The 23,999-nt window shown below is 44.0% G+C and overlaps 1 protein-coding gene across 5 annotated transcripts in view; it reads right to left on the reverse strand.

Annotated features, from left to right (window-relative positions):
- The window catches only part of pax7a (paired box 7a), a 46,253-nt gene that overhangs the window by 7,994 nt on the left and 14,260 nt on the right, over positions 1–23,999 (reverse strand). For all 5 annotated transcript variants that reach the window (XM_069535411.1, XM_069535399.1, XM_069535406.1 and 2 more), the window contains exons 5-7: positions 16,400–16,599; positions 8,437–8,602; positions 7,773–7,969 (exon numbers count right to left, since the gene is read on the reverse strand). In XM_069535411.1, coding sequence (XP_069391512.1) covers positions 7,773–7,969; positions 8,437–8,602; positions 16,400–16,599 — 563 coding nt within the window. The remainder of the gene's footprint in view (positions 1–7,772; positions 7,970–8,436; positions 8,603–16,399; positions 16,600–23,999) is intronic.

The raw sequence follows: 23,999 nt of genomic DNA on the forward strand, positions 1-23,999 counted from the left end.
AAGACTCCTGTAGGACTGCACTGGCCTGAGGGCTAGCCTGCCTGGAGAGCTGATAGGAGCCCCTTCTGTTCCATTCCCGGCGCCAGCGCCAACACACCCCACTCCACAAATACTCTTAATCTGCGCAAGACTGGATTAGTTCCTCTGTCACCGATAGCTCCCCGTTCTGCCCAAATCAAAATGCCCCCGAGATGTACCTTTAAGTTAGGCAGAGGTCACCGGGGCAGACGGGGAAAAATGAGCACTCCAAATGTCTGTAAGTTATCTGAGTGCTGCAGAATAGCATCTTGCACCTTAGCAGATCTGCCCAGCTGATACTCGCCTCAGCAGAGTGATTAAAGATCCACAGTGATGACACTGAATTTCAGATCAATATTTGAAGGCCAGTCCTGCGGGTGTGATTACAGGAAGAGAAAAGTGTTTAAATCTGTGACCCCAAGAGTCACACTCACCCAGTGAGAGCGGCCGAAATATTAAGACCCCTAAAATATGCGACTGTGGAACAAATGGAGATATTTTCTTTGAGAATTTGTTCACAAAAAATATTGCAATGCCTCAGATCCCCTTTTCAGAAAACCAGATTTAAATATCTAATAACCAAAAACAAAACAAAAAATGAAGGAAAAAGAAAATACACACACACACACACACACACACACACTCAAGTCTGTCGACTCCTGCTCCCACAACGTCCCACCCATCCCCCATCCCTCACATGAGAGGGCCGGCCCAGCGGGCAGTAAGGCCCCTCATCTGAGCAGACAAAATGACTATTTAAAAATAACAGTGATTGCATAAATTGAATTAAAGCGTTTTGGTCACGGTGGAGGTGGCGCGAGGGGTGGCATGGGGCCACAGCAGACAGCCGGGATGGTGGCAGGCAGCAGATGACGGGCTCTGGCCTGCATGCCACTGCGTTAATTGGCCGCAGCACATTAATAAAAACTGAAAAGTGTCTTCCACCGTGCGCCTTTTAGGATGAAGAGACAGAGGCAGAATGAGGGGTAGAAGGGGAGGAAGGGTGGCGGGCGAGCGGCAGGCGTTGGGGGGGTTGACGCTGGAGGGAGAGAAATGGGCCTTTGAAGAATATGGTGTGTGTGGGGGGGGGTTGGGGCGGGGTGCTAATTGTGTTCAATTAAGTGGCTGATTGGCACTGACAGAATCTGGGCATTGACAAGTCAGGCACAGATGAGGACGATTAGCAGGCACTGGAACAAGCTGTCACTCCTCACAACGTGTTAGCTGCCATGCGCCTGCGTCTCCTCTGCCCATGAAGCTGTTTACTCATACAAAGTAGAAATGCAATAGAAATCATATCTATTTTAGGTTCATCTACACATCTTCTGTGTCTCTTTGCAAATTTCCATTAAGCCAAATCTTTTCCAGCCCACTTTTAGCTCATGCTGGCGTTAAGTGTTCAAGAAAGCACAGCTGCTGGAGCTGGAGGAAGGTCCCCCCCCTCGCTCCTAAACATCCCACAGTATGAGCTATAAACTTGGCCCTGCACTAACCAGAGGTTAATATGCCGTCTATTGGACTGCAATTGGAGAACGTGTGGGGAGCAATCCTCTATTCTCTGCTAGTGATATGCTTGAGTAACTATGGGATGGATTCAGCCACTGGGAACAAGAGAGGCCCCTTAAAGTGCACACTCTTGCACACTCACACGCACACACACACACGCACGCACAGCCTTCGACTCTCCGCACCTTGCACTGACGCCTCTCCTAAATTAAACGGCAGATTTTCTGATTCCAGGAGAGTGGTTTCAGTGAGACAGGGCTTGTGTGTGTGTGTGTGTGTGTGTGTGTGTGTGTGTGTGTGTGTGTGTGTGTGTGTGTGTGTGTGTGCGCAACTGAGGGAGCAGCCCCAGAAGGAAAAGCGAGGCGGATCGAGGGAGTGAAGGAGAAAAAAGCTGCAGTAGGAGGAGGAGGAGGAGGAGGAGGAGGAGGGGGTTGTTTGCTAAAAACAGCAGGGGCCAGGTCTAGTGAAAAATGTCAGGTCAAATTGTTCTTGACAGTGTTAATATCTGCACCTCATAGCCATAATTACATGTAAATACATAGTGAAATAGCTCTCAGCTGGAGACTGAGAGGGGCGAGCTTCTGCATGAGACAACCAGCTGAGGACCCAACCACCTCCCATAGTCTCATCTTATTGTAAGGAAGAAGAAAAGAGACAGGTGAAATGAAGCATGCTGGCTGTGGATACTCATATTTCTGGCCTTTTTTAACGAAGGCAAAGAAAACTACAAGTGTTGGATAAACTTTCCTTTGGGTCATGAGCACAAGAGGGAAGAAGATCAGTGCAGGACATGCAGGATGAGACAGAATGGGGAAGGAGGGACAGAAATGAGAGAATGTGGGTGAGAGTAGAAGTCAGAGAGAGTATTAATCACAGCTATGCACCTGTCAGAGTGGCATCTGGAACTAACGGGAACCACATGCAGCTCGACAACATCCCAAACCTCCGGCTATAGCTGGGCAGGTTCACAGCGAACCAGCGCTCTGTCTTCCCCCAGCCGTCCCATAACCCTGTGCACCCTGACCCCTCAACCCGCAAAGATAGGTCACTCAGCGTCTGCACCACAGACACTCCACCTGCCCTGCAGCTTCTTATTACAAGAAGAAGGTATTCTTATTATTAATATTATTCTTATTATTATTTCAATCCGGTGCAAGTCACCTTCAAATTGTGTGTATGTATGAGTCTCCGTGTGTAATAGGTATTTCAGATAGGATCGATGTCTGTGCCTATACTTTAATAAAGGCAGCGCCACTATCCACCTTATAGGCATTTCGACTGCGTGGGACACAGCATGTGAATCAGTCTCAGTCATTTTCCTCCTTAAATCCCCATCTTCTAGGATTTACTGAAATTCATATTGGCTGCCTCTGCAAGATAAATGTAAATCACATTCCCTTATATTTACTATTTATCAGGATGCAGCAGCTCACTTTCAGCAGGAAATATCTCTCACCCGCACACAAACACCCTTGCATTTAAATAGCATTTTTATTGTCCGCCATAGCCTTTCATCTGGGCGTATGGGAGAAGAGCCGCCTCTCCAGGGGAGAGAGTTGGAGCAAGGGAGGAAGGTGGGGAGAGAGAGGGAAAGAGAGAGAGAGAGAGAGCAAAGCAGTATTGGCAAGGCATCATGGGATGACAAAAAGCCAAACGGAGGGAAGGAAGGTTGGTAGGTGAAAAATAGACGATGAATACACAAAGCTCCGACCAAAAATATTTTGGAAGGGTGAGGAAAATGGCTTCAGTCGGGTTGCCGAGACCTGAAAGATGCAGCAAGCAACAAATGGCACAGGTAGAAAAATGAGTAGGACTCTCTCTGCATGTAAAGCAGCATCCGCAACCGTGGTGTGCTCCACAAGTGGCGCTCTTTGGTTCTGTAATAGCTTTGAGTTTATGCTGAAAAAGTGCTGGTTTGTTAGTTTTATCTCACGTCATAAAAGCGGCAGATGCGACTCTCTACAAACAGCGGAGAAGCCAAGACGCTTTATCATATACAGTAGAGGATGAAGGCGAACGTAACGCGTGCAGAGGTTGATTTCTAGTGTCACAGATGCAGAATCTTTCCTCTGAGTTCAAAAGTGTTGCAAAACAACAGCAAACACTAATAATCTGTTCAGAAACAGTATAGCCAGTGGATATGATTTACAGTCCCTGGATTTTCTTGGCAGCTGCCGACAGCAGGACTCGTTTTTCTGAAAGCCTCTTACATCTTTTTTTATACTTGCCAAATTGAAACAGTATTTGTTTTAATGGGAGTTCTAATTAACCAGTATGTATTCCCCCTCTTGCACTGCGAGTGGCTGAGCTGTGAATGCAGGCTATGTGCTCATCCCCTTTGATTTGTTGTCAGTGGAGCCTGCCAGCTGACACAGTGCCCGGTGAGAGGCTTAATGCCCAAGTTTTAATAATGTGGGGGACTACATGAATCTCCCCCTCTCATTGGTATTCAGGTGCAGAATGTCTTGTTAGAAGTCAGGGAGGGAGGCGGAATGAAGCCAGAGCTCCAGATTGTTCCGTACATTTTCCCCTCTCCATTTTTTTTTTTTTTTTTGGCAACGGCAGAGCTTGCTTCTTAAAAATAATTCATCCCGCTTTTAAAAGAAGCGTCTGCACTAGCTAATGGAAGAGCAGCAGCACAGTTTGGAGTCTCCCCTGGCTTATCTCTCTCAGACAGTTGTGGGGAGTCGCTGGTGAGCATGGTGTCAGCGTGCGTGGTACGGTGCAGCGCCGCGCGGGCAGGCAGGCCTGGGGACACAGATCAAAGGGAGGCAGGGTTGAGAGCCGCTCTGCCTCTGATCCCGTGTACGTGTGTGTGAGTGTGTGCGTGCGTGCGTGTGTGTAATGTGTGCAGGCCCGGCCCACTCACACAGCCCAAAGGCCCTCCTCAGATACACACACGCACATCCTTGTCATTCCAAAACACACAACACTTTCATAAAAACTGCAAAACAGAAAAAAAGTTCCTCACAAAACTTTTGCAAACTTCCCTCATCAAAACAGCAATAAAATCTCTACCCACCGCACCAACCTACGGAGGTCACCGACTTCCAACTGTGGGAACACCATGCAACATCGCTGCGTGCGTTCAACAGTGCAGTTCCCACTATTACAATGCAAGAAAAATGCTTTTTGTCCGTGTTTTCCCTGCCATTATTTCCAGATATTTCTCTGAGGAGTGAAACCCAAGCTCTGCCACCAAGCTCCTCTTGCATGGCTTCAGCCCTCCAGTGCACTTCAATTATTTTCTTTCCTCTCCCAGCAGGTGTCCCTGTCATGCAGTAAAGAGGAATGCAGGCCAAATGTCTCCCTGCAAATGAAATGCTCATGAACACGGCTTCTAGGAATCACTGGAGAAGTATCTAACGGGCCCTTTTTGTCTGGTTTTGGGGGAAATATACAATATTCTTTAGATATAAATGTCTAAGGACCTTCTAAAGAAGAAGGTGTGACCTCTTCAGTTAAAGCTATGCTGTCTGTTCAAAGCAAATATCGCTTTTTTTTTTTCTAGTCTAGAATATGCAAAGTTCAAATTTGAAGCATCATAATGGCTTCGAAGGAGGTCGACACAGAGACTAATTTCAAATGAAATATTAGAGATGAGAACGACCATAATAAAAAGGAAGAAATAAGCTTAAATCTCCAGGTGCTCATGGCTGAAAAATACCTGGATGCTTGACCTCCATGCCCTTGCCTTTCCTCCTTTCAAACACCTGCTGTGTCGCTAAATGAAACAAGACCAACAACAAAACACACTTCTGGTTTCATACCTTATGCCCAGCCATGCACAGCTTCACTCTCACCACCTCTAATACGCTGCCTCCCTCAACCAGCCAAACATGTTGTATATCCCACAATGACAGTAACCAGTTTGGAGAGTGGATAGCTTCTCCGCCGCCTGTAATGGGAAAATGTGTGCTGTCGGGATAGGTTATGGGATTGGGATGGACGCGGGCTCCTGTCGGGGCCGCTGAACGCTGCAGGATTCCATTACAGACTTGGCACCTCGCCACTGCGGGCCCATTTACCGGGGAATCAGAGAATTTTTGTCAATCTCTGTACAGCGAGGCCATCAATGCCAGACACTTGAAGAAATAGCTCCACACATACAAATGCACAAGCATATCTCCAGCAAGCAGATGCTGTCTGCAACTTACAATATCAAAATTCTCATTTCCATCTCGATAGAGAGCGTGTTTGTGTTCGACCCTTTTTCCCATTACAGGGGAGGGAAGGCAGGCGAGTGAAAAACATGCTGTAAATCATGAAAAATACACGGCATGGAGTCAAATGTGTGATCGACAGTTTTCTTAAGCTGAAAGTGAGTGAAATTAAAGAGGAAGACAACACGAGGTCTGACCTGGACACGATAAACTGAATGTTGTATTGTGTGAGTTTTGTGTGTTTTTGGAGAGCTACTAGTGACAGAGAGAGAGAGAGAGAGAGAGAGAGAGAGAGAGAGAGAGAGAGAGAGAGAGAGAAGGAGGGGGGGCTTGGGGGTGGGGGGTGAGGGTGGGGGGTGCACGGCCCAGCGGGATACTGCACCGTGGAGTGAACTCTGATTCTTCTGTCAGTGGGAACATTCATCTCCATGCTGAGAGACTGATAGGAATGCCACACAGCATTCTGCATGCATTCAATACATTTCAATTCTGTGCAGTGCAAACATGGTGTGACACATCAAAACATCCACATGCATATACCACCCCTCTGAAAATATGAACAAACTCCACAATTCAACTTGATAATAAAAAATAAATAAATACAAATAAACTGCATTTCAGGTGGGTTCTTATAGACTTCCGTCAAACCCACTTGATAGGGTAATTGAATACTGGAAATCCAAGCTGTACAGTTGCCCAAAGGCTCCTGTTCTAATCCTCACTATGACAGGAAATGTTCAATATCCCAACACATTCTTGAATGCCTGTGCAGAGAGGGAGAGAAAGCGACAGTGCGCCCCATGCCAGTATTAGAGAGAGCCATTAATGAAAAAAAAATGCCTCCATGTTCCTGGTGTTTTTGTGCAGGTTTGCAGTGAGAGCATTAGCAGTTAAAGCCCCTGTGCCACGATTAACAATCAAACACGCTGTGAGCCTCCATGTTATCCTCCGTCGCTCCGGCAGGAGAGAAAATCTCTTTTTTGTCACAAAATCCTTAATTCTTTTTTTCTCCGAAGAAAGAGGGTAATACCAAGAATGTTTCCAATCTGCTTTGAGAAATATTTGAAGAAGAAGAAAAAAACTCCCAATAAAACACGTGTGAACGACGGGGTAATTGTGGACAAATGCAGCATTGAAATTCATTTTCAACTCTTTACACACCATTTCAATCTTATTTTCTGCCTGTTAACCACATCTTGTTGGTGAGGGTGGGCAAGACTGCCCAGTATTGATGGGTAATTGTGTGTAATTCACTCTGTACACATGATGTGCATCTGCACAAATCACTTTTTTTATTCCGCGCTACTTAAAGCTCAACCCTTAGCATAAGAGATGAATTTAAACGCTCATTAATGGGCACGTTGACAAAGGGGTTCACATGCGAAATCCAGCAAACGGATGCAAAGGAACCTGCAGCTAAGGGGAACAGAGATGATGGTTTTCATGACAGGGGAGGGGGGGGAAATAGTTTTGGGCCTTGTGCAGATTCAAACTAGGACTAAACCTAAGAAGATGAAGAAGTGCCGGTGAAGTGACCAGCTACAAAAACCTTGTGGAGATCACAACACCTCCGTCAGTCTGTGCATTGAACTCCCTGCTGAACTCATGCAGCAAAGACAAGAAGGAAATCACACATACGGCGCTGCAGTCTTCCCGCTGCAGACAATTATGTGCAGAAGATTATGGGGTCTACATTTATAAGCTTTAGCTAATTATTTCATCTGCATGTGTTCTCACTGCGCTGCACAGGATTTAAGACGTCCCAGGAAAGTCGGGAAACCGCTGTTTGGAGCAGCTTGAGCACTTGTGCTACTATCTAGATGAATTTTAATTTGTTGATGTTAATCCAATTGTTTTACAAATGTAGCAATTTAGAATAGCTAGAGTAAATCCAGGGCTTTGGAAGGCGAACATAAAAGCCCACACTGGCAGTTATTTTGCTGAACACGCTGTTTCTGAATTTTAATTTCAGTCAAGTACAATTAGTCTGAGCAGTGGAAGGAGGAGGAGGATGGAGGGATGTTAGCGCTACCTATAGGGGAAGGTATAGACGTGATACATGAAGGTAAAGCCTGTTGGACTGACCTGTGGGGAGAGGCCGTTACCAACAGAGTTCATGTGGTTGCTGGACGCAGAGGGGCTCATGAAAGTATCAGAGTAACTGGAGAAGCTGTGGCGGTTGGACGACAGGCCATAAGCGGAGCTGCCATCGGCACTCAGACCTCCCTGGTGCATGGAGGATGGAGGCAGGGGCTGGGGTCTGTGCAACGTGCTGCCGCCCTCTGACAAAAAAACAATACAAAAAAGTGCACAGGTAAGAACAAATAGGAAATTGAAATTCTGCGCTGAAGCAACAACATGAATCACCAGGTAGTAACCTCAAAATGTAAGTTCAAGAGGTCATAAATCACAGATTAAATGTCCTTCCTGCAAATTCTTCAGCCAATAAACACAACGCTGAACATTAAAAGTGTTGCAGAAATGACCTGCGTCTCACAAGAGAAGAAGTGAAGGCTTGTTTTCGTCCCACTGTGACAAAGCTGTGATTGTAAAGATAACTACTTGCTGCATGGTTCTTATATACAGCACATGGTTTATAATGATGTTACCATGAACATAAAATATGGATGGCATACCCCAAATAAATAGCACTAATGTAATCTTTACCAAAATTAGATTAACCTCAGATCTACTTTAAGTTTCAAAATGGAAGTGGTTTTGTGTCTGGGTGCAGACGTGTCAGTCTTACCCTGTGATAGCGTGGTGCCGGGGTAACCGGACTCCTGGAGCTGGTACGTGGGTAGAGTGGGCATGCCCGTGGGTGGAAATCCTCCAGGAAGCAGGTGGTTGAAGGCCGCTAGCTGGTTTGCTCCAGCCTGTTTGCGCCATCGAGCTCGCCTGTTGCTGAACCACACCTACACAGAAGAAATTAACGGCACGATTTCAAAACAAAGTTCAAATTCTTCACAAATACTTTTATTTCATCAAGTGCAGCGAGCATGCAGACCCTCTGCAGAGTGGGCTGGCTCCTGCCACCTGTGATTAATCTGCCGGTTAGCGCGAGTGCTGGTGGTGGCTGAGAGTCGGCGGTCCCTGTGGGAGCTGCCACAGAGGCTCAGTGGTCTGTCCCTGTTGTTCTTAAGTGGCTGAAGCTGTGATCTGTGTAAACATGCTGCCCTAAGCCTCCTTCAGAGGGAAGAAGTCATTCAAAGGTCAGACGTAGGTGAGCAGTCTCCACATCCCACACCTCAAACTATTAGATGCTTTGCGAGAAGCCATCACTCCTCTGGAGTCACAGGGCAGCTTTATCTGTTGCTACACCGTTTTCAACGTGGTTGTTTTTAAAGCTTTAAAATTCACTTTCGAGAAAGTGTTTTAAACTCAGAGTTGAGACTCTTGAGTTCTGAGCCTGCAAATGGCAAAATGCTTCCAAAATGAGCAGCACTAAAGCACAGACACACAATGTCAACTCCCTGAAAGACAGGGGGGGGCTCTTAGTCTTTTGAACCGCAAAGATTTACACATTTTAAAAAGGCTTCTGCTCCAACAAAACACAAATATAATCAGGCTGTTTTGAAAGGAGCCAGCAACCTGTTCCATTTAGCCCGAGACAAGGCCCCGGCTTCACTGTGTGCCGAGGGTTGAAGGACATTGATCTATGCCTCGCACAGGCAATTCATCAGAGTTTAATACACTGTCAGAGCAGTTCATCTACTGTTGTGTTTCAAACGGCCCGGGCTATTGTGAGGACACATGAAAGAGGGGGGACAAAAGCCCCTCCATACGCCACGGAGAACAGTGGACACAAAGGGAGGGCGTCCCTTTTAAACAGGTCTTAAAGAGGGACACTTTCAAGGGGACTTACACAGCGACATACTCACTGCTTTTCAGGGGCTGCCTCTTTTTTTTGTACACACAAACATACATATAAACTCGTAAAGGCCTACAAGGGATCTCAGTCCAACAGAGATCTCAATTTGAATGTACTTCTTTTCCCACACGGTCAAGGCATCAGTGAAGAACTGTTTTTTTTGCTTAAAAGTTTAGTGGTGAGCGCTCACTAGAAAGAAAACAGGATTCAACAGGCGACGACTTGCAAACTCCTCAATTGTACAACTGCAAAACCAACATGAAATCTTTATCCGAGTCCGAGTCGCCTCTCAAGACCCCGTCTGAATCCCTCAATCGTGTATTCCAAAACAAATGTGGTGTGTGGCTGCGGTGAAATGTCCGCTATTGGGATGTAGTGGAGCGTGGACCGGGGTCTGAGCTAAGCTTCTAGTTGGGCCAGACAAACAGCTGCCTACAGAGGCGGGGTGGGGGTGGAGGGGTACGGTGGGGTACACCCCTTCCTTCCACACCCCCCCATCACTGCACCCCACAGTGCCACTTCACCTCCGACCTCATCCACTCACCCCGCCCCTCTTTTATGTTTGCACTTTCACTTCCTTCCCCCTTTGTCATCCAGGCTTAGGAAGGAGGTGTTCAATCATGGCCGACACAAAACACTTAAACGCTAAAGTCGCTTTTTTCTTCTTTTATTTTTAGATTTTTATCGTTTTCATTTTTAGTACTTTTCCCTTTGGTCCCTTACTTTACTAAAATAGTAAAGTTCCCAGCTCCTTTATTTATTGTGGCTGCTCTCTTACATTTTTAGATATTTCCTTTATATAAATATATTTTGAAATAATTTCCCATCACTGTGGATTTAATGTAAATCTTGATAATGAAATCCATCATAAACATGGAGCTTGGTGTTTTAGCCTTCATGCAATTGAAGTTTGAGAAAGTCTTTATGAGTCCAGACACTAAACAAACATTTATCAATCAGTAGATGTTTAGGCCTGCCATCATAAAACTACTGTAAAGGTGTCAATATTTAGCAAAATCACTTAAGCCTTTTTTATACAGGAATTCCTGAACATTTTCGAATCCAATTCTTTGGACATTCAGGGTTTGTCTTTCACCATAGAGAACGCAGCAGGAGATTGTTGGGGTCGGATGCACTCACAGGGTGTTCCTTAACCCTGACTAAGTGCTGTGAGTGGCAAAACATGGCGATAAACAAGTTAGATCTTTCTTTATTCGTGACTCGCTGAAGGCAAATGAGGACGTTCTCCGTCTTACACATCTGTTTACAACAACTAAAACAATGTGGCCACATGTGCCCTGACCACGTCCAGATGTGGTATGAGCGACTGGATCTCAATGTGTCATGGATGCATTTACACCTGTATCCAGAGCTGCCCACTTGTGATCATAACCAGCTCTATTCAGTTATTTTGCATGAACTCCAGTTGTATTGTGTCCACTTTGATAAAAATGGTACGAAAGGCGAGTTCATGTCACGGACGGAGTGCTTCCTCCAGCAATCATCGCGCCCTCGGCACAGACTGGGATAAACATGTGAACCAGTGATGATGCACATGTGCCCAGCTGCTCATACGGTATCACACACATGCACACACACATTTGCTCTCACACAGTCTAACACACAGCCCGAAGCTGAGGATTTGAGGCTGCGCTCTGGAACCTGATCACAAAGTCACCTTGGACCACAGATTCTCCTCTGCTTTTCCCAATCCGGTTTAATTCGCTGCAGCACAGAGAGCCGCCGCGCTCCTCCACGTCTCCCCCTCTACCTACAAACGTGCAGTTCATGCATGTGACTCACTTCTGTCTCGTTGTCATGGACTTAGAGGTTTCCCAGCGTCCAGTTCACTTGGATATATTGGAAGCATATCTCTGAATCGTTGTGGAGTAAAGTTTTGGAGGGAAACAGATGAGAAGTGCATCTTATAGAAGTCAAGCAGCTTGTGAACCAAAGAGGAAGGCTGGAAGGAAGACCCAGTTGGAGGTGGACAAAGGGTGAAGGTTGTTCCACAGCAGAGGAGGGTTTAGACAAAAACCTCGAACCTGCAATCGGATGACAAACCTGCAAACACACGTTTCAGTCTCCAGCTCGAGTTTGGCTGCCTGCATCGGTTCATTGCTTTCAATCTCCCATTCACTCCACGCCAAAAGAATCGATTCCTAGCGATCTAGAGGCACTTTGCATTTTCTCATCTCTGATCAGCGATAATACGCTGCAAACATTGTAAACCTGTGACACTGCAGTGCAGTGAGAAAATAAAAAAAAACATCTGTGTTGTTTTCTCTTAAACAGGATCGCTCATATTTCAGAATTCCCCCCGTTCAGTCAATCCTCCATGAATTATTTTGTCAAAGACGAGTACTGAATGTGTGTGACGCCTTTCAGGAGCCAATTTGCAACATTCGGTAGATGAATACCGAGAGCCGAGATAATGACAAAACAAAATGTGCTGCTGACTTCATATCCACAAAAAACACAGAGGGGTGATGCAAGCAGCCTCAACATACAAATCCTCTTCTGTCTCATACCACGCAATACCTCCCCCCCGAACTTGCACACCTCCCCCTTCTCCTCTCTCCTTCCCCTTTTCTTTCCCCTCTCTCTCTCTCTCTCTCTCTGATTCCCTCCCTGCTTGCCTTCCAGACTGGCACTATGCTAATTAAAGTAGCTAGGAGTATGAATTTGAGAGGAGAGTGGGATTAGCTTGATAAGTATCAGGAGTACAGAAGCACTGTACCAAAGTCATTTAAATTCTAATAATAAGAAACTGTTAGAACATTCACACTGATGCATTGCAACAATTTCTCCCCGACAATCTACACAAATCCTATTTATTCCTTTATGAAACATAAACCCACACTGGCGGGAATACAGTTGCCTGTTGGGTTTGCTTGTCAGCACTCGGCTCCATTGTGATTTCCTCTCTTGCCGCTGGTACTTGACTAATATTATAACAATCAGGAAACTGTGTATTACCTCCTCACACCTCCCTATGGGATTATATTTTCAGCAGCTGTGTTGAAAAGTGGTTTAAGAGCACCAGCCTGAGTTTGAATTTGGCTCCACTGGTCTTTCACAAAAAAAATATGAGGAGGCCACACTCACATTTAGATCTTTTTCCCTCAGTGCTCATTCCATACATCAACAGGCCAGCACAAGCCACAGATAAAGAGAGAAACTTTTTACCAAATTGATTTGCACGCTTCGTAAAAAGCAATGCTTATACCTTATTAGATTCCATGGACTATAATAGCTACATGCAGAATGTTTATTGGTAATGAAAGAGGATCTATGTGACAGATTTGGTAAAGCGAGCTGGTGGCGGCGTGCTGAGATGATGAGCCTCAGCCCAGACTCAGAAGTGAGTCTCTTTAAAAACTTCAGTTTAAATGGAGGAGAATGTAATTTGCTTCATCTCTGAGTGCTGATTTACAGCGGCCTGCAGCCCATATCCTCCCGTCTTCTTCGCCGCAACCCCCACCTGGTCCGCCCCACAGAGGAATCGGACACAAACACTGCTCTCTTCTCTAATAGCTCATGGAATGGCTTTGCCGCCAGCTCCTGTTAAAACTGAGGGGCTATCAGATGGAAAGTGGCAGCGCTCACTGCATCAGCGCAGCGTATACTGAAGGTAGAAGTTGGCAGTATCCTCTCCCGCCGAGACAGCCTGGAACTAATCGCTGAGAGATATGGATCATATCCCACAATTTGTCAGTTGGGGTGATAAAACCATTGTGAGGCTCGTGGTGGTGAAGCAGCGCTGGTAGCTCTGCTGAAAGGGGCAGTGGGGCTGATAAAGATGGATGGTGAAAAGGTCTTTAAATGGCAGGCGAGGGCAGACACAAGGGAATTAGCTCTGTTTATGAGTTTGGGTTGTGCGTCAGTGCTAAGCCAAACACTTCCACAAGAATCAAGCAGTTTAATTTACAACACAGAGGTGGAGAGCCGGTGCAGCCGTGTCTGCACCTCACCAGTGCCGTTTACCTCAATCTGAGGAAACTACTTTCCACATTAACACCGTTTTTAATGACACGAGTGAACCATGACTGTGGACACAAATTCAACTTAAAATATGAGTGTGTGAGACCCCTCCGACATCCCCAGCCTCTAGTTTTTTCCTCAGCCTCAAACAGATTAGTCTCTGAGCGACATCTGGAAGATGCGTCATTGCAGCTGTGCAGGAGAAACTTTGCTCTCAGGCCAAAGGGTCTCCTCTCTCCTACCCTGTGATGGGCCATTTGGGCACCTACATATGAAAGCGCAGCTGGTTGAGATTTTCAGAACACGGCCATACAAACAACACACACATGCACACACTCATTTTTATTATCTTTATTATTATCAGTTTATTTAAAAGGGTTACGTGCTTCTATGTTGTATGATATGACAGTAGTGTTAAGAACTTGAAAAACAATCAGACTCATAAGAAGTTACAGAGTATCCTCTTGTAAACACGCTTGAACTGAAGTGCAACTTTGTCCATTATTGCTTCGTAAGCTTCTCAGAAAATTAAGTTTGAGTTGACCTTTTGAGACTTTCAAAGACTTTCAGAATTAGATTATGAGGAAAACAGCATTAACAAATTAAAGCCATGACTCAAATTCCACAGGTTTTCACATGACATCATTTAAGTCTATCATCAGCAGAGAGACAGCAGCCATTCCGTTTTCCTTTTCTTCTCTCGCTTTCATGGTATTTTTGTTCGTCTCCATAAATACACAGGTTCTAATACAGGCATGGATTATTCTTTCAGACCCGAGGTGTCACTGCCCTCTGTGATCACTATGACTCGCACTAGAATGATGTATTTATATGTGGCATTAACGATATAATAAAAATGTTGGTTGGTGCAATTGTGTGGTTAATTTCCATCATATTAGAGTGTTGGAACCCAATTAACCCAATGCAAAATTTAATTTACTTTTAAATCAATACTATCAGATTGTCCTAGAGTAGATTTTCCATGAGATTTATTGATGCAGCCTTTAGTTCTCCCACCTTTTTTCCACATTTACCTCTTATACAAGCAAAAAAACAAAAAAACAATATATTCCTCAATAACAGACAAGAGATAAATTTCTCTTCCCTTGAGTGAGGCATTAAACGCTCAGACGTAGGACATCACTGCATTTTGGGGGGTTTTAAGATGGACAAAGACATGTGTGGAATCAGTTACCCCCCAACTGCATGTTTGTAGTGTGATGAACAGTTAGCATGCGGTGAGGAGTTTGGGAGGTTCAGAGGGAGTGTGAACGACTGTGGTAAGAGGAGAACGGTGCCCCAGACCCTTTTTTTTTTACTAGCGGCTGATTGATTAATGTTGTTGTCGGGGCATAGGTTCCCAAGAGAGGATGAGGAACCCTGTGTGATATGTGGAAGATTTTACAAGCAGCGGCGAGCTTGAAAGTGATGGGGATGAGATCCTGGCCAAAGGCCGAAATGAGAAATCCATCAGGAATGCATTCCCTTTCTCTCCTCTGTCCCCCCCCCCCTCTTTCTCCCAGTATTTGGAAGAACAGCTGTTGCTATAACTCTACTGTACACATCTTCCTTCAATCTTACATACAACCACAGGGCACCCAGGCTGTCAAAGAGTTTTGCGGGTCTGAGCTGTGAAGATGGGGAGCATTGCTGTCAAATCACTTAAAACACGGAGTCTAATGGTAAGCAGCCAAACATGCACTGTGTGATACGGGAAAAGAGGGTCACATCTTGCTGAGAGATGAATGCAGCATTGCCGTGGGTGAAAGACTAATATTTTCACAACCTTTTGTAAGTGGGGGAATTCAGTGGTGTTATGCTTTTTATGGGCGTGTTTGGAGGAATTACAGAGAGGCATGTGCCAGGTGTGATCGGGTGTGAGCGTCTACAACAGGCTGCAGCAGAAGCAACATATTTGCCTCAGTGATGCTCAGGACGGAGCTACTGCAGCACATCAATGTTGACAGGTGCAGCTTTTAGAGTTAGCATAGCTAATGTCCAATTATACATGTGTTTAAAGAATCAGTACACTCAAATAACAAAGAAACTGTTACAGAGTGTTGCCTCACTTACCTCGAGTGGGATCTACAGGCATGCAGCCCTTTTTGTTCAGAGATTTCTCACCCCACCTCCACCTCAATACCATGGAGGTAAATGTAATTTTGTTTACATGGAAGAAAGAAAATCTACTGACAACCTGTTTTTCTATGTCACAGTCCAAAACAGTTGATTGATTGGAGCTTTGTTCTATCAAAGAAACAGTTCCTGTGAAATCTGACTGTGCTCCAGGAGTTGTCCTGAATATCATGTTCATTTCTTCTGGTTTAATTATCCCCACGCCGGTTAGAGTTTTCTATGCTTGTTTGTCTGTTAGTTTGTAGCATTACACAAAACTACCGGACGTATTTCTACAAAATGGTGGAGGGATGCAGTACATTCACAGTATGTGTCTGAGAAGAACCTATACAATGTTGATGCATATTTGGATCAGGAATAGTTCACTTTCTCTGTCAGTCTAAGATATTTACTTAAAAAAAATAAAAACAATTCATTGATTTGCCAGGGAATAATAATGATAATAATTAATTAATCTATATAAAGAAAATCAGGCATATTTAGGAACCTGATTGTGTACGATTTGGTGCAGCTTGATGGAATTTAAGGAGACTGTTGGGCAGTACTGCTTCTTTTTAGTTTTTAAAATGCAAAATACTCCATCAATTTTCCAGCACATGGAAAAACCAAGCAAAACATTTCCACATGGCACTAGAGATATGAGAATGTGTGTTTTCATGCAGGCCTGTTACAGAACAATGTGTTTGCTCACATCCGTATGTGTGCTGTGCTGTAGTCTGACCTGTACTCTGGCCTCTGTGAGTTTCGTCCTCTGAGCCAGCTCCTCTCTGGTGTAGATGTCTGGGTAATGTGTCCGTTCAAAGGCCTTCTCCAGCTCCTCCAGCTGCTCAGCGGTGAACGTAGTGCGACTGCGCCTCTGCTTCCTCTTCAGGGGCAGGTCGGGCTCCGAGTCTACATCTGAGCCCTCATCTGTGCGGTTACCTGAGGTGAGGAGAAAAGGACACAGGGCCATCTGTGTGTGATCGTGGAGTGAAAACAAGTAAAGAGGAGTCTTTTGTGTGAATTAACCGAGGGGTGTTTGAGGAAAATGGTATCAAATGTGAGCTGAAACCGATCATAAATTAGCTCTAACAGTATTATCTGCGTTTTGGAGCCTCTTTTGTTGCAGAAGAGAGGGGGACTGGCAACATAGAAGATTCAAATGACAGCTTCTCCTCTCTCAATATACAACTGGGAGAATATTATCTTAATCTGTGGATATTTATTTAATGTAGAGGAGGCCCTGATACACAATCCTGCCTCTGAAAGGGGCCCCAGAGGCTGTGAAGGCAGAGGGCTGAGGGGGAGTGGGGGTGTTCGTGGGTAGAGGGGTTAATCTGCACAGGCCACCTTGCTGCTCCTCACCCTGCTTTTCTCTCTCAGTGGCCCAGGGCACAGTGCTCATACACAGCACAGCCAGAGTGGATAAAATAGAACACAATATCACACCGAAACCATTCAGCGCCATGTGTTTCCGTCTGCTGTCATTAAATGAATCACAACATATTTTACATTACTTTTTAGGCATTCAACTAAGCTGAATTTTTGCTCGAGGAACATAGATAGAGCACAAAGATGCACAATCCAGGCCGACAGGGAAATTTCTGACAGCAAATACGCATTACCATTGCACATTACCGTTATAACTGAATTTAGAAAATTGCATCATTTTCACCTCCTCTGCACGTCTATTCAAACTACATGGCCCTTTTCATTTCATGTCATAAAATTCACATTTTCATAATTTCCTCATTGAGACATTGACAAGGCGGCGTGATGTGCCAGTGTTGCTCCAGGCCCCTTTTGGATTGCATCACGCACCGTCCAGAAAGTGTGGGAGAGGGAAAATAAAGGCAGATATTGAAGAAGAGGGTGTAAGAAGAGATTTGTGCTTCTGACAGTGGCCCCTCGCTATTCAGCTCAAATGAAAACTATAACGCTCACCTGAATGTTTTGCCTGAGTGAGTTCCTGCCGCCTGATTCATTGTCTCACCGCTGCGATTTGTCTGTTTCAAGCTCACTCCAACATCAAATCTTTCAGAGTAAGTGGACAAAAGAATACTCAGACTGCGCCTCCAAATAACAACTGTGAGAACAAAAGAGCAACAGAGCTGGCGGAGACTCAAGGCCAGCTTCAGAGTTTAATTAAACAAGGAATTAGGGGATTATATGGAAGCTATCATTACAGGCCACTCCATGAGTCTTCTACGAACATTTTTTGTCCCCCTGAGCTCATGCTCAATGATTCTCTGTGGATTACATGTGGCCGCAGGACATGAGGCCGCATTCATTAAATCAATTCTTCAGTCTTATCCTTTTTAATAAAGATTGATTCTTGAAGCACAGGCTCACTCCACTGCAGAACACCCTTGAACATACAAAGTTGAATATGTACATACACCACATATCCCTTTGTTGGTTTTCATGAGGATGCGTATATCCATTTGCCCGGTAACTTGCCGTGACGACACTTGAGACCGGCCCAGCAGTGTACAGATCACTTTCCAAAGTCACCTCTGCGTCCTACAGGGAGACCCTCGAGTCGACTCACACTCAAGGGGCTCGGAGAAAGACACCAAAGTCTGCTCCTGCTCAAATTATTTTCTTTTCCTCCCCCCTTTGTTTGAGGTTCTCTTGCAGACTTTATTTTGCGAGTAAACCGCTGCGGTAATCTGTGTCACATTTAGCATGCTATCAGGCTAATGACTGATAAACCTCCGCAGACAATGGTGCATAACCCTGCTCTCAATTAAGCACAACACATCTGCTCTTGTACATGAACCAGAAGCACAAGGTCGACAGCCCTGCCTGTAATGAGTAAGGGAAAATGGAAAATGGCACACACTGAATGGGGGCCAACTGGGATTGGGGTTGAATGTAAAGCTCATCAATATGCTGGTGAGTAAAAAGACAGAGGACGTCCAAAAACACATGTCTGCTGTCCAGACTGTTAGTTCTGGTTAATATACAGTGGTGGTACAATAAAGGACCAGTCCGTTCATGGATAGCAGATGGTTTAGAAACTGGTCTCAAAGGCTGCATGACAGTAAATATCTTTTTCTGTCTTTTTTCTGGACGAAAACACTTTAAGTTGTAAATTTAAGTCTGTTTTCATCTCACCCTAAAGACAAAATGAGCAAATATGCAAACTGGAAGGGTGCTAGGAGAACGGATACCTCCGCCAAAGCTAACACCTTATGTCACTGAGTTAAAGAAAGTGAAAAACAACTGATTCTCCTTTGGCCTGTATCCCACCCTACTGCCAAGTTTCAATAAAATCGGTTCAGTAGTTTTTGCGTAATCTGGCTACCAGTCAAACAAACCAAGTAACAGCAATGAAAACATAACCTCCGTGGCGAAGGTAACTAAATCCCTGCAGGGCTGCTGAGTTCAGTTTCTTGATGCTTCTCTCGACACAAAAAAGGTGCTCTGTGATTACGCCTTTGTATAATAGAACTGGTGTAATTTCCACTCAAAGGTTCAGGGGATATTGATAAACCGCTCCTGCCTTGTCTCATTAGTTATTGTCCAATTAGAATGTAATTATGTGCCATCCAGTGGGCATGATTACTGCCGTGTACTCTCCTCCAGGGGCCCTCTAAGGTTTTGCCCTGGTATTGATTTAATATTGTGCCCATTATGAATAAGAGTTAATTAGGTTTACACATTGCTTTGTCGAGGTAAGAGCTTGATTAAGATTGAGGATAACGTTGGGTTTTGTTGAAGTAAAAACTACCTTAACCTAAATGGTCTGGAATGCCGGGAATGAAATGACTGGAATACAGAGCTTCGGTACTGAAGAGGATCAATCAATGACAACTGAATCAATATTGATAAACTAATGAAGGTGATCACATTAAAGAGGGCTGATGTTAATCTCTGCAAACATGACATTCTATAAACTATACTGATCTTTATCGTATAAATCACCATGATCCACTGCTTTATACTAACATAACAGGTTTTGACAGTGCACTGATGGAGCCAGATGTCAACTGAACAACAACCTTACTGTTCACTTTCCAAGCAAAATACTTTCTTTACCACATTTTTTCTCAAGTGTTTCTGGAGCATCATCATTCATGTTTAGTTTGAAATGTTTTCCAGCTGTGATAAAGTTTTCTTTTCAGTTCAGAGAATATTGTGGATCAACAGCATTCAAGTGAAGTCAAGTGTACTCGCTCTACATACTCAAGCTTGTTTAGGGTTTGGATGGAGTATGGTTTTAGGACATGCAGCTAATAAGTGAGAATTCTGTCTTTTCATAATTGAAATCGTTTTTTTATATTAGATAAATATCATGTTTGTATGGGTGAATCATTCTCCTAGAGAACTTCATGTTTTATACAGAAACTGTCTACAGTGGGTGTACACACACAATTATTGTGTTATTAATTAATGTCGAGTGATTAACGTGGAGAACCACACTTTGACCCTGATGTGACTCTGTTTTAATGACGCTCTAACTCTCTGACTTTTTAGATAAAACAGAGTTAAACTCTTGAAATACTCGAGCAGCTAGTTAATAATTTTGAGGTTACCTTGAGGTTTAAAAGCCGCTCTCTCTCCCCTGAGATTTCACCGCTGACCTCACAGACAGACTCCTCAGACTACAGGCAGATGGGATCCTCATCACCTCCTCATATCGACCCCCCCCCCTACATACTCACTGCTCTACTCTTCTTCCCTTCAACCCCTCAAACCTTTACCCTCGAGATACTGAGGTAACATAGATTAAACAAGCAGCTGTCCATTCAATACTGACAATTAAACAAGTGATATGTAAAGTTCCAGATTTATGATGCATAACAAGAGCAATGAACTTCATGTCTACTCGGTTGTTGAAAATACTACATCAGGAAATTCAATACTGTGCAGAGGTTTTGAATGACACAGATTGAAGGGCCTAAAGTAAATGATTACAAGACGTTATACTGTTACCAGCATGAAATCTTATATTTTTTCTGAGCTTTATTCCTTTTCATGTGTAGTCTTCTATCAGCTCTAATGTGAAAATATAAAAAAATACATGAAGGATATAATCACAGTAAAAAGGATAATAATAATAATAATAATAATTATATACCCTCAAATATAAGTGCATTTAGCAAATGATGAAGTCAGGGAATTATTATATTTTTGCATTTAAACATACAAACAGAAATAAAAAATGTCACTGTTTAAAAGGTTGAAAAAACAAAATCATGCTTTTGCAGCTGTGCAGGTGTAAAGTCGTTTTTAACCTTCACCTGTGAGCAGCACTGACTTAAACTAAAGTTGTTCTCTAAAGCCGCACCATGTCAGACTGTCTCTGATATCATAACCCGTGGCCCTCATATCAGCCATACCTTTGCAAACTATCCAAGACACAGGGACAAAAACAGACAGGGCTTTGGCAGTGCAGCATTAGCTCATAATGGCTCATTTTGAAAAGCATATTAGTTCCAGCATAATTACAATCAGGCCTCACGCTCAGTGTTTTGCAGGCATTCACAGGACCAGCCTCTGAGCACCGAGTCACACCAGTTGACTGTGACTGACAGCAGATTTAGTTCAAAATGCTGTTTTTTCCTCCCTCTTTTTCCCCCACGGGACAAAAATAACACCGCATCCTTTCTCCCTATTTATGTTGACTTGTTTATTTTGTGCCTACCTTTTGTCGTAGTTGATGCTGCAATTATACTTTTTGTCAGTCAGAGGGGGTGAATATCAAAAGGCCTAATTATGCAAACAGGCCTGTGATAAGAGGCATCTGCCTGAGATGGGATCTGCTATCTCTGACATGCATCTGTCTCTGTGCTGTCTCTGCTGCTCCAGGCCTGCATATAAACAGCCCTGCCTGTCCCCGGGACTGCACGCAATTCAACTGCTAACACTAGAGTGGAGGGATGTTTTTTCGGGGGCGGGGTGGGGGATCGCGCAGCAACATCAAATAGCTAACAACTTCCCAATTTGCATTTTTCCGAGAATGGTGCAGCATCTCTGCTTAATGCACTTGCCTGTTCATCCCAAAGGGGTTGCCAAGTTAAAGGAGGCATGTGATTCAATGCATTTACCGAAGGATGTTTCTGAGATAGGAACCTTATGTGAATACAAGATAGACGACAGCGATAACCAGAATGGTTTAAAGACAAATTCCCTATGAATAATCTCTTCCTGTAGTTATCTCCCTGCTCACGAAAAACAAAACGTGAGCATAGAGCCTCTGCAACGTGTCGGAGATTTAATTCTGTATATTAGATATATTCAGATCAACATAACATAAAAAAGGGTAATGTGTAAATGTGGCACTCGGTTTGGTGACATCTCAAAATACATAATCAATTTCCACTGGCTGTCAGTGACCTTCTCTGGGCAGTGATTTGACATTTAGCTGAAATTGAATCTGGAGGAGAAGTGGAAGTTTACATATAAGGATATTTTAAATGCACCTATCTAAAATAAAATCATTCTCACCTTAAGGGACAGATGCCATGGGATAGGTTTTGTCTCGTACCTCGTGTCAATACGTCAGCAGGTGATTGAGGGCCAAAGGCATTTGTCCCAGGATTTACCCGCAGGATGAGGACAAGTGGAAGTAAACTAAAATTTGTGCTCTACCAGTACGGAAATTATACTTTATAAAGGAACTTTTAAAAAGAAGTGGATTGATGAAAATATTAGAAAATGCTGCCTGTTACCAAACGCACATCCCTTTAGTGGCGGTGTCAGAGTTTTAGACTCTTTTACATCAACATTCCTCAAGAAAATTCCAAGACTTTTCTTCCCTTGTCTCATGGACAGAATCACATTCTTTAGAAAAGGAGTAGGGGGCTTGAAAAAGAGGACAAAAATGCAAGGAAGGAAGAAAGATGGGAGGCTCTATAATGTTTGGCTCTCACAACAAACAATTAGCCCCCTTTTCTGTGTTTGAGGTGGGGAGAAAGTGAGAGAGAGTGAAGAGGAGGGGGGTGCGAGAGAAAGCAGAGGAGACAGACAGGGAGAAGCAGCGAGAGCGATGCTCTTTTATGGCTCTTGTCATATGGATGAAGGCACGGCGCGTCCATGAGAGCGCACGCTCACCTTCAACAACAGGGCGTCCACTGGGCCTCCCGGCCTTTTCAGCCTGGAGAGACGAGCTCCTCAGGGGGCCATTAGAGCATGAATAGGGGCCTGACAGCCCTGTGCAGCTCCGCAGGGCATCCATAAACGCTGACATATTGACTCCCCATGCCTCTGCACTGCACTGAGTGTGAAAGCGTGAAGGGCTTGAAGGGTGGGATTCTTTTTCTTTAATATACTACTGACTAAAACGAGTAATTTAACAGCAATATGATTTGTTGCTTTTGGCTCTTTTTCTGCATGAAGAAAACACTGTTGTTCACCAGACTATTGTCTAAGTTTGGTTTTTCCATTTTTGAAAATATAAGTTATTGTTTTAAGGGGGGCAAGGTAACATGCACATAAATATGTTTGTTTCCAGGATTTAGATAATCAAAAATCCTGTATTTACTTATATGCTCCTGTACTAGAACAAAGTCAGAATACAGAGGATCTAACGAAACTACAGAGAGACTTGAAAACAAAATGTGAACCTTGTCACCAGCTGTCACTTCCCTTACCAAGACTGAGCTTCACACCAGGTTTCTTCTTCTTCTCCTTCTTATTTAGAGCAGAATGTCATCGCCTCAGCTTAAGTCTTTACTAATTGAGGTCACAGTGAAAGTAATGAAATTAACAGAGAGCACAAGAAAGTAAAAAAGAAAGCCCATTGGGGGTCTCTGCCAAATGGCACTGGAGCCAGAGCCCCGGTCCCCAGCTAAAAGCTCTAAAAACCTACGCAGGAAATCAAACAGTGATGTCTCAGGGCTATGAGCTGAGGTCTCCTGGAGGAACAAATCATTTTCTCAACAAAGCCAAAGAGAGATTACTGGGCACAGTATAGGAATGCACAGCGGACATTTTTATGTGCCCAAGGGAAGTTTCCTAATTTTCTGGACGAGGCTGGGCAGCAAATATTGTGTAAAAGTTTTGAGTGATACAGAGGACATTATGGAGGGAGGACAAGTTGGGAAGACTGATGGAAACTTTAATAAAAACTCAGGATTCATGTGCACGAAGCAGAGAAAATATGAAAATGTTTCATCAATGGGCAGTAAAATAAAGGTTTTTAATCTATTTTGGCTACTGCCTCATATATTTGAATACTCCTGTACATCCTGTTTTTGAAATCTGAAAAATAATAAAATAAAAACACAAAGTTTGCTTTGAAATAAACAAATGTAATATATTATCAAAAATACTATTATTCTACATTGTATTCTGGTCCCCTGATACTTAATGGATCGCAAGTGAACAAACTG

The sequence above is a fragment of the Paralichthys olivaceus genome, chromosome 2 (assembly GCF_024713975.1).
Source record: "Paralichthys olivaceus isolate ysfri-2021 chromosome 2, ASM2471397v2, whole genome shotgun sequence".
NCBI lineage: Eukaryota > Metazoa > Chordata > Actinopteri > Pleuronectiformes > Paralichthyidae > Paralichthys > Paralichthys olivaceus.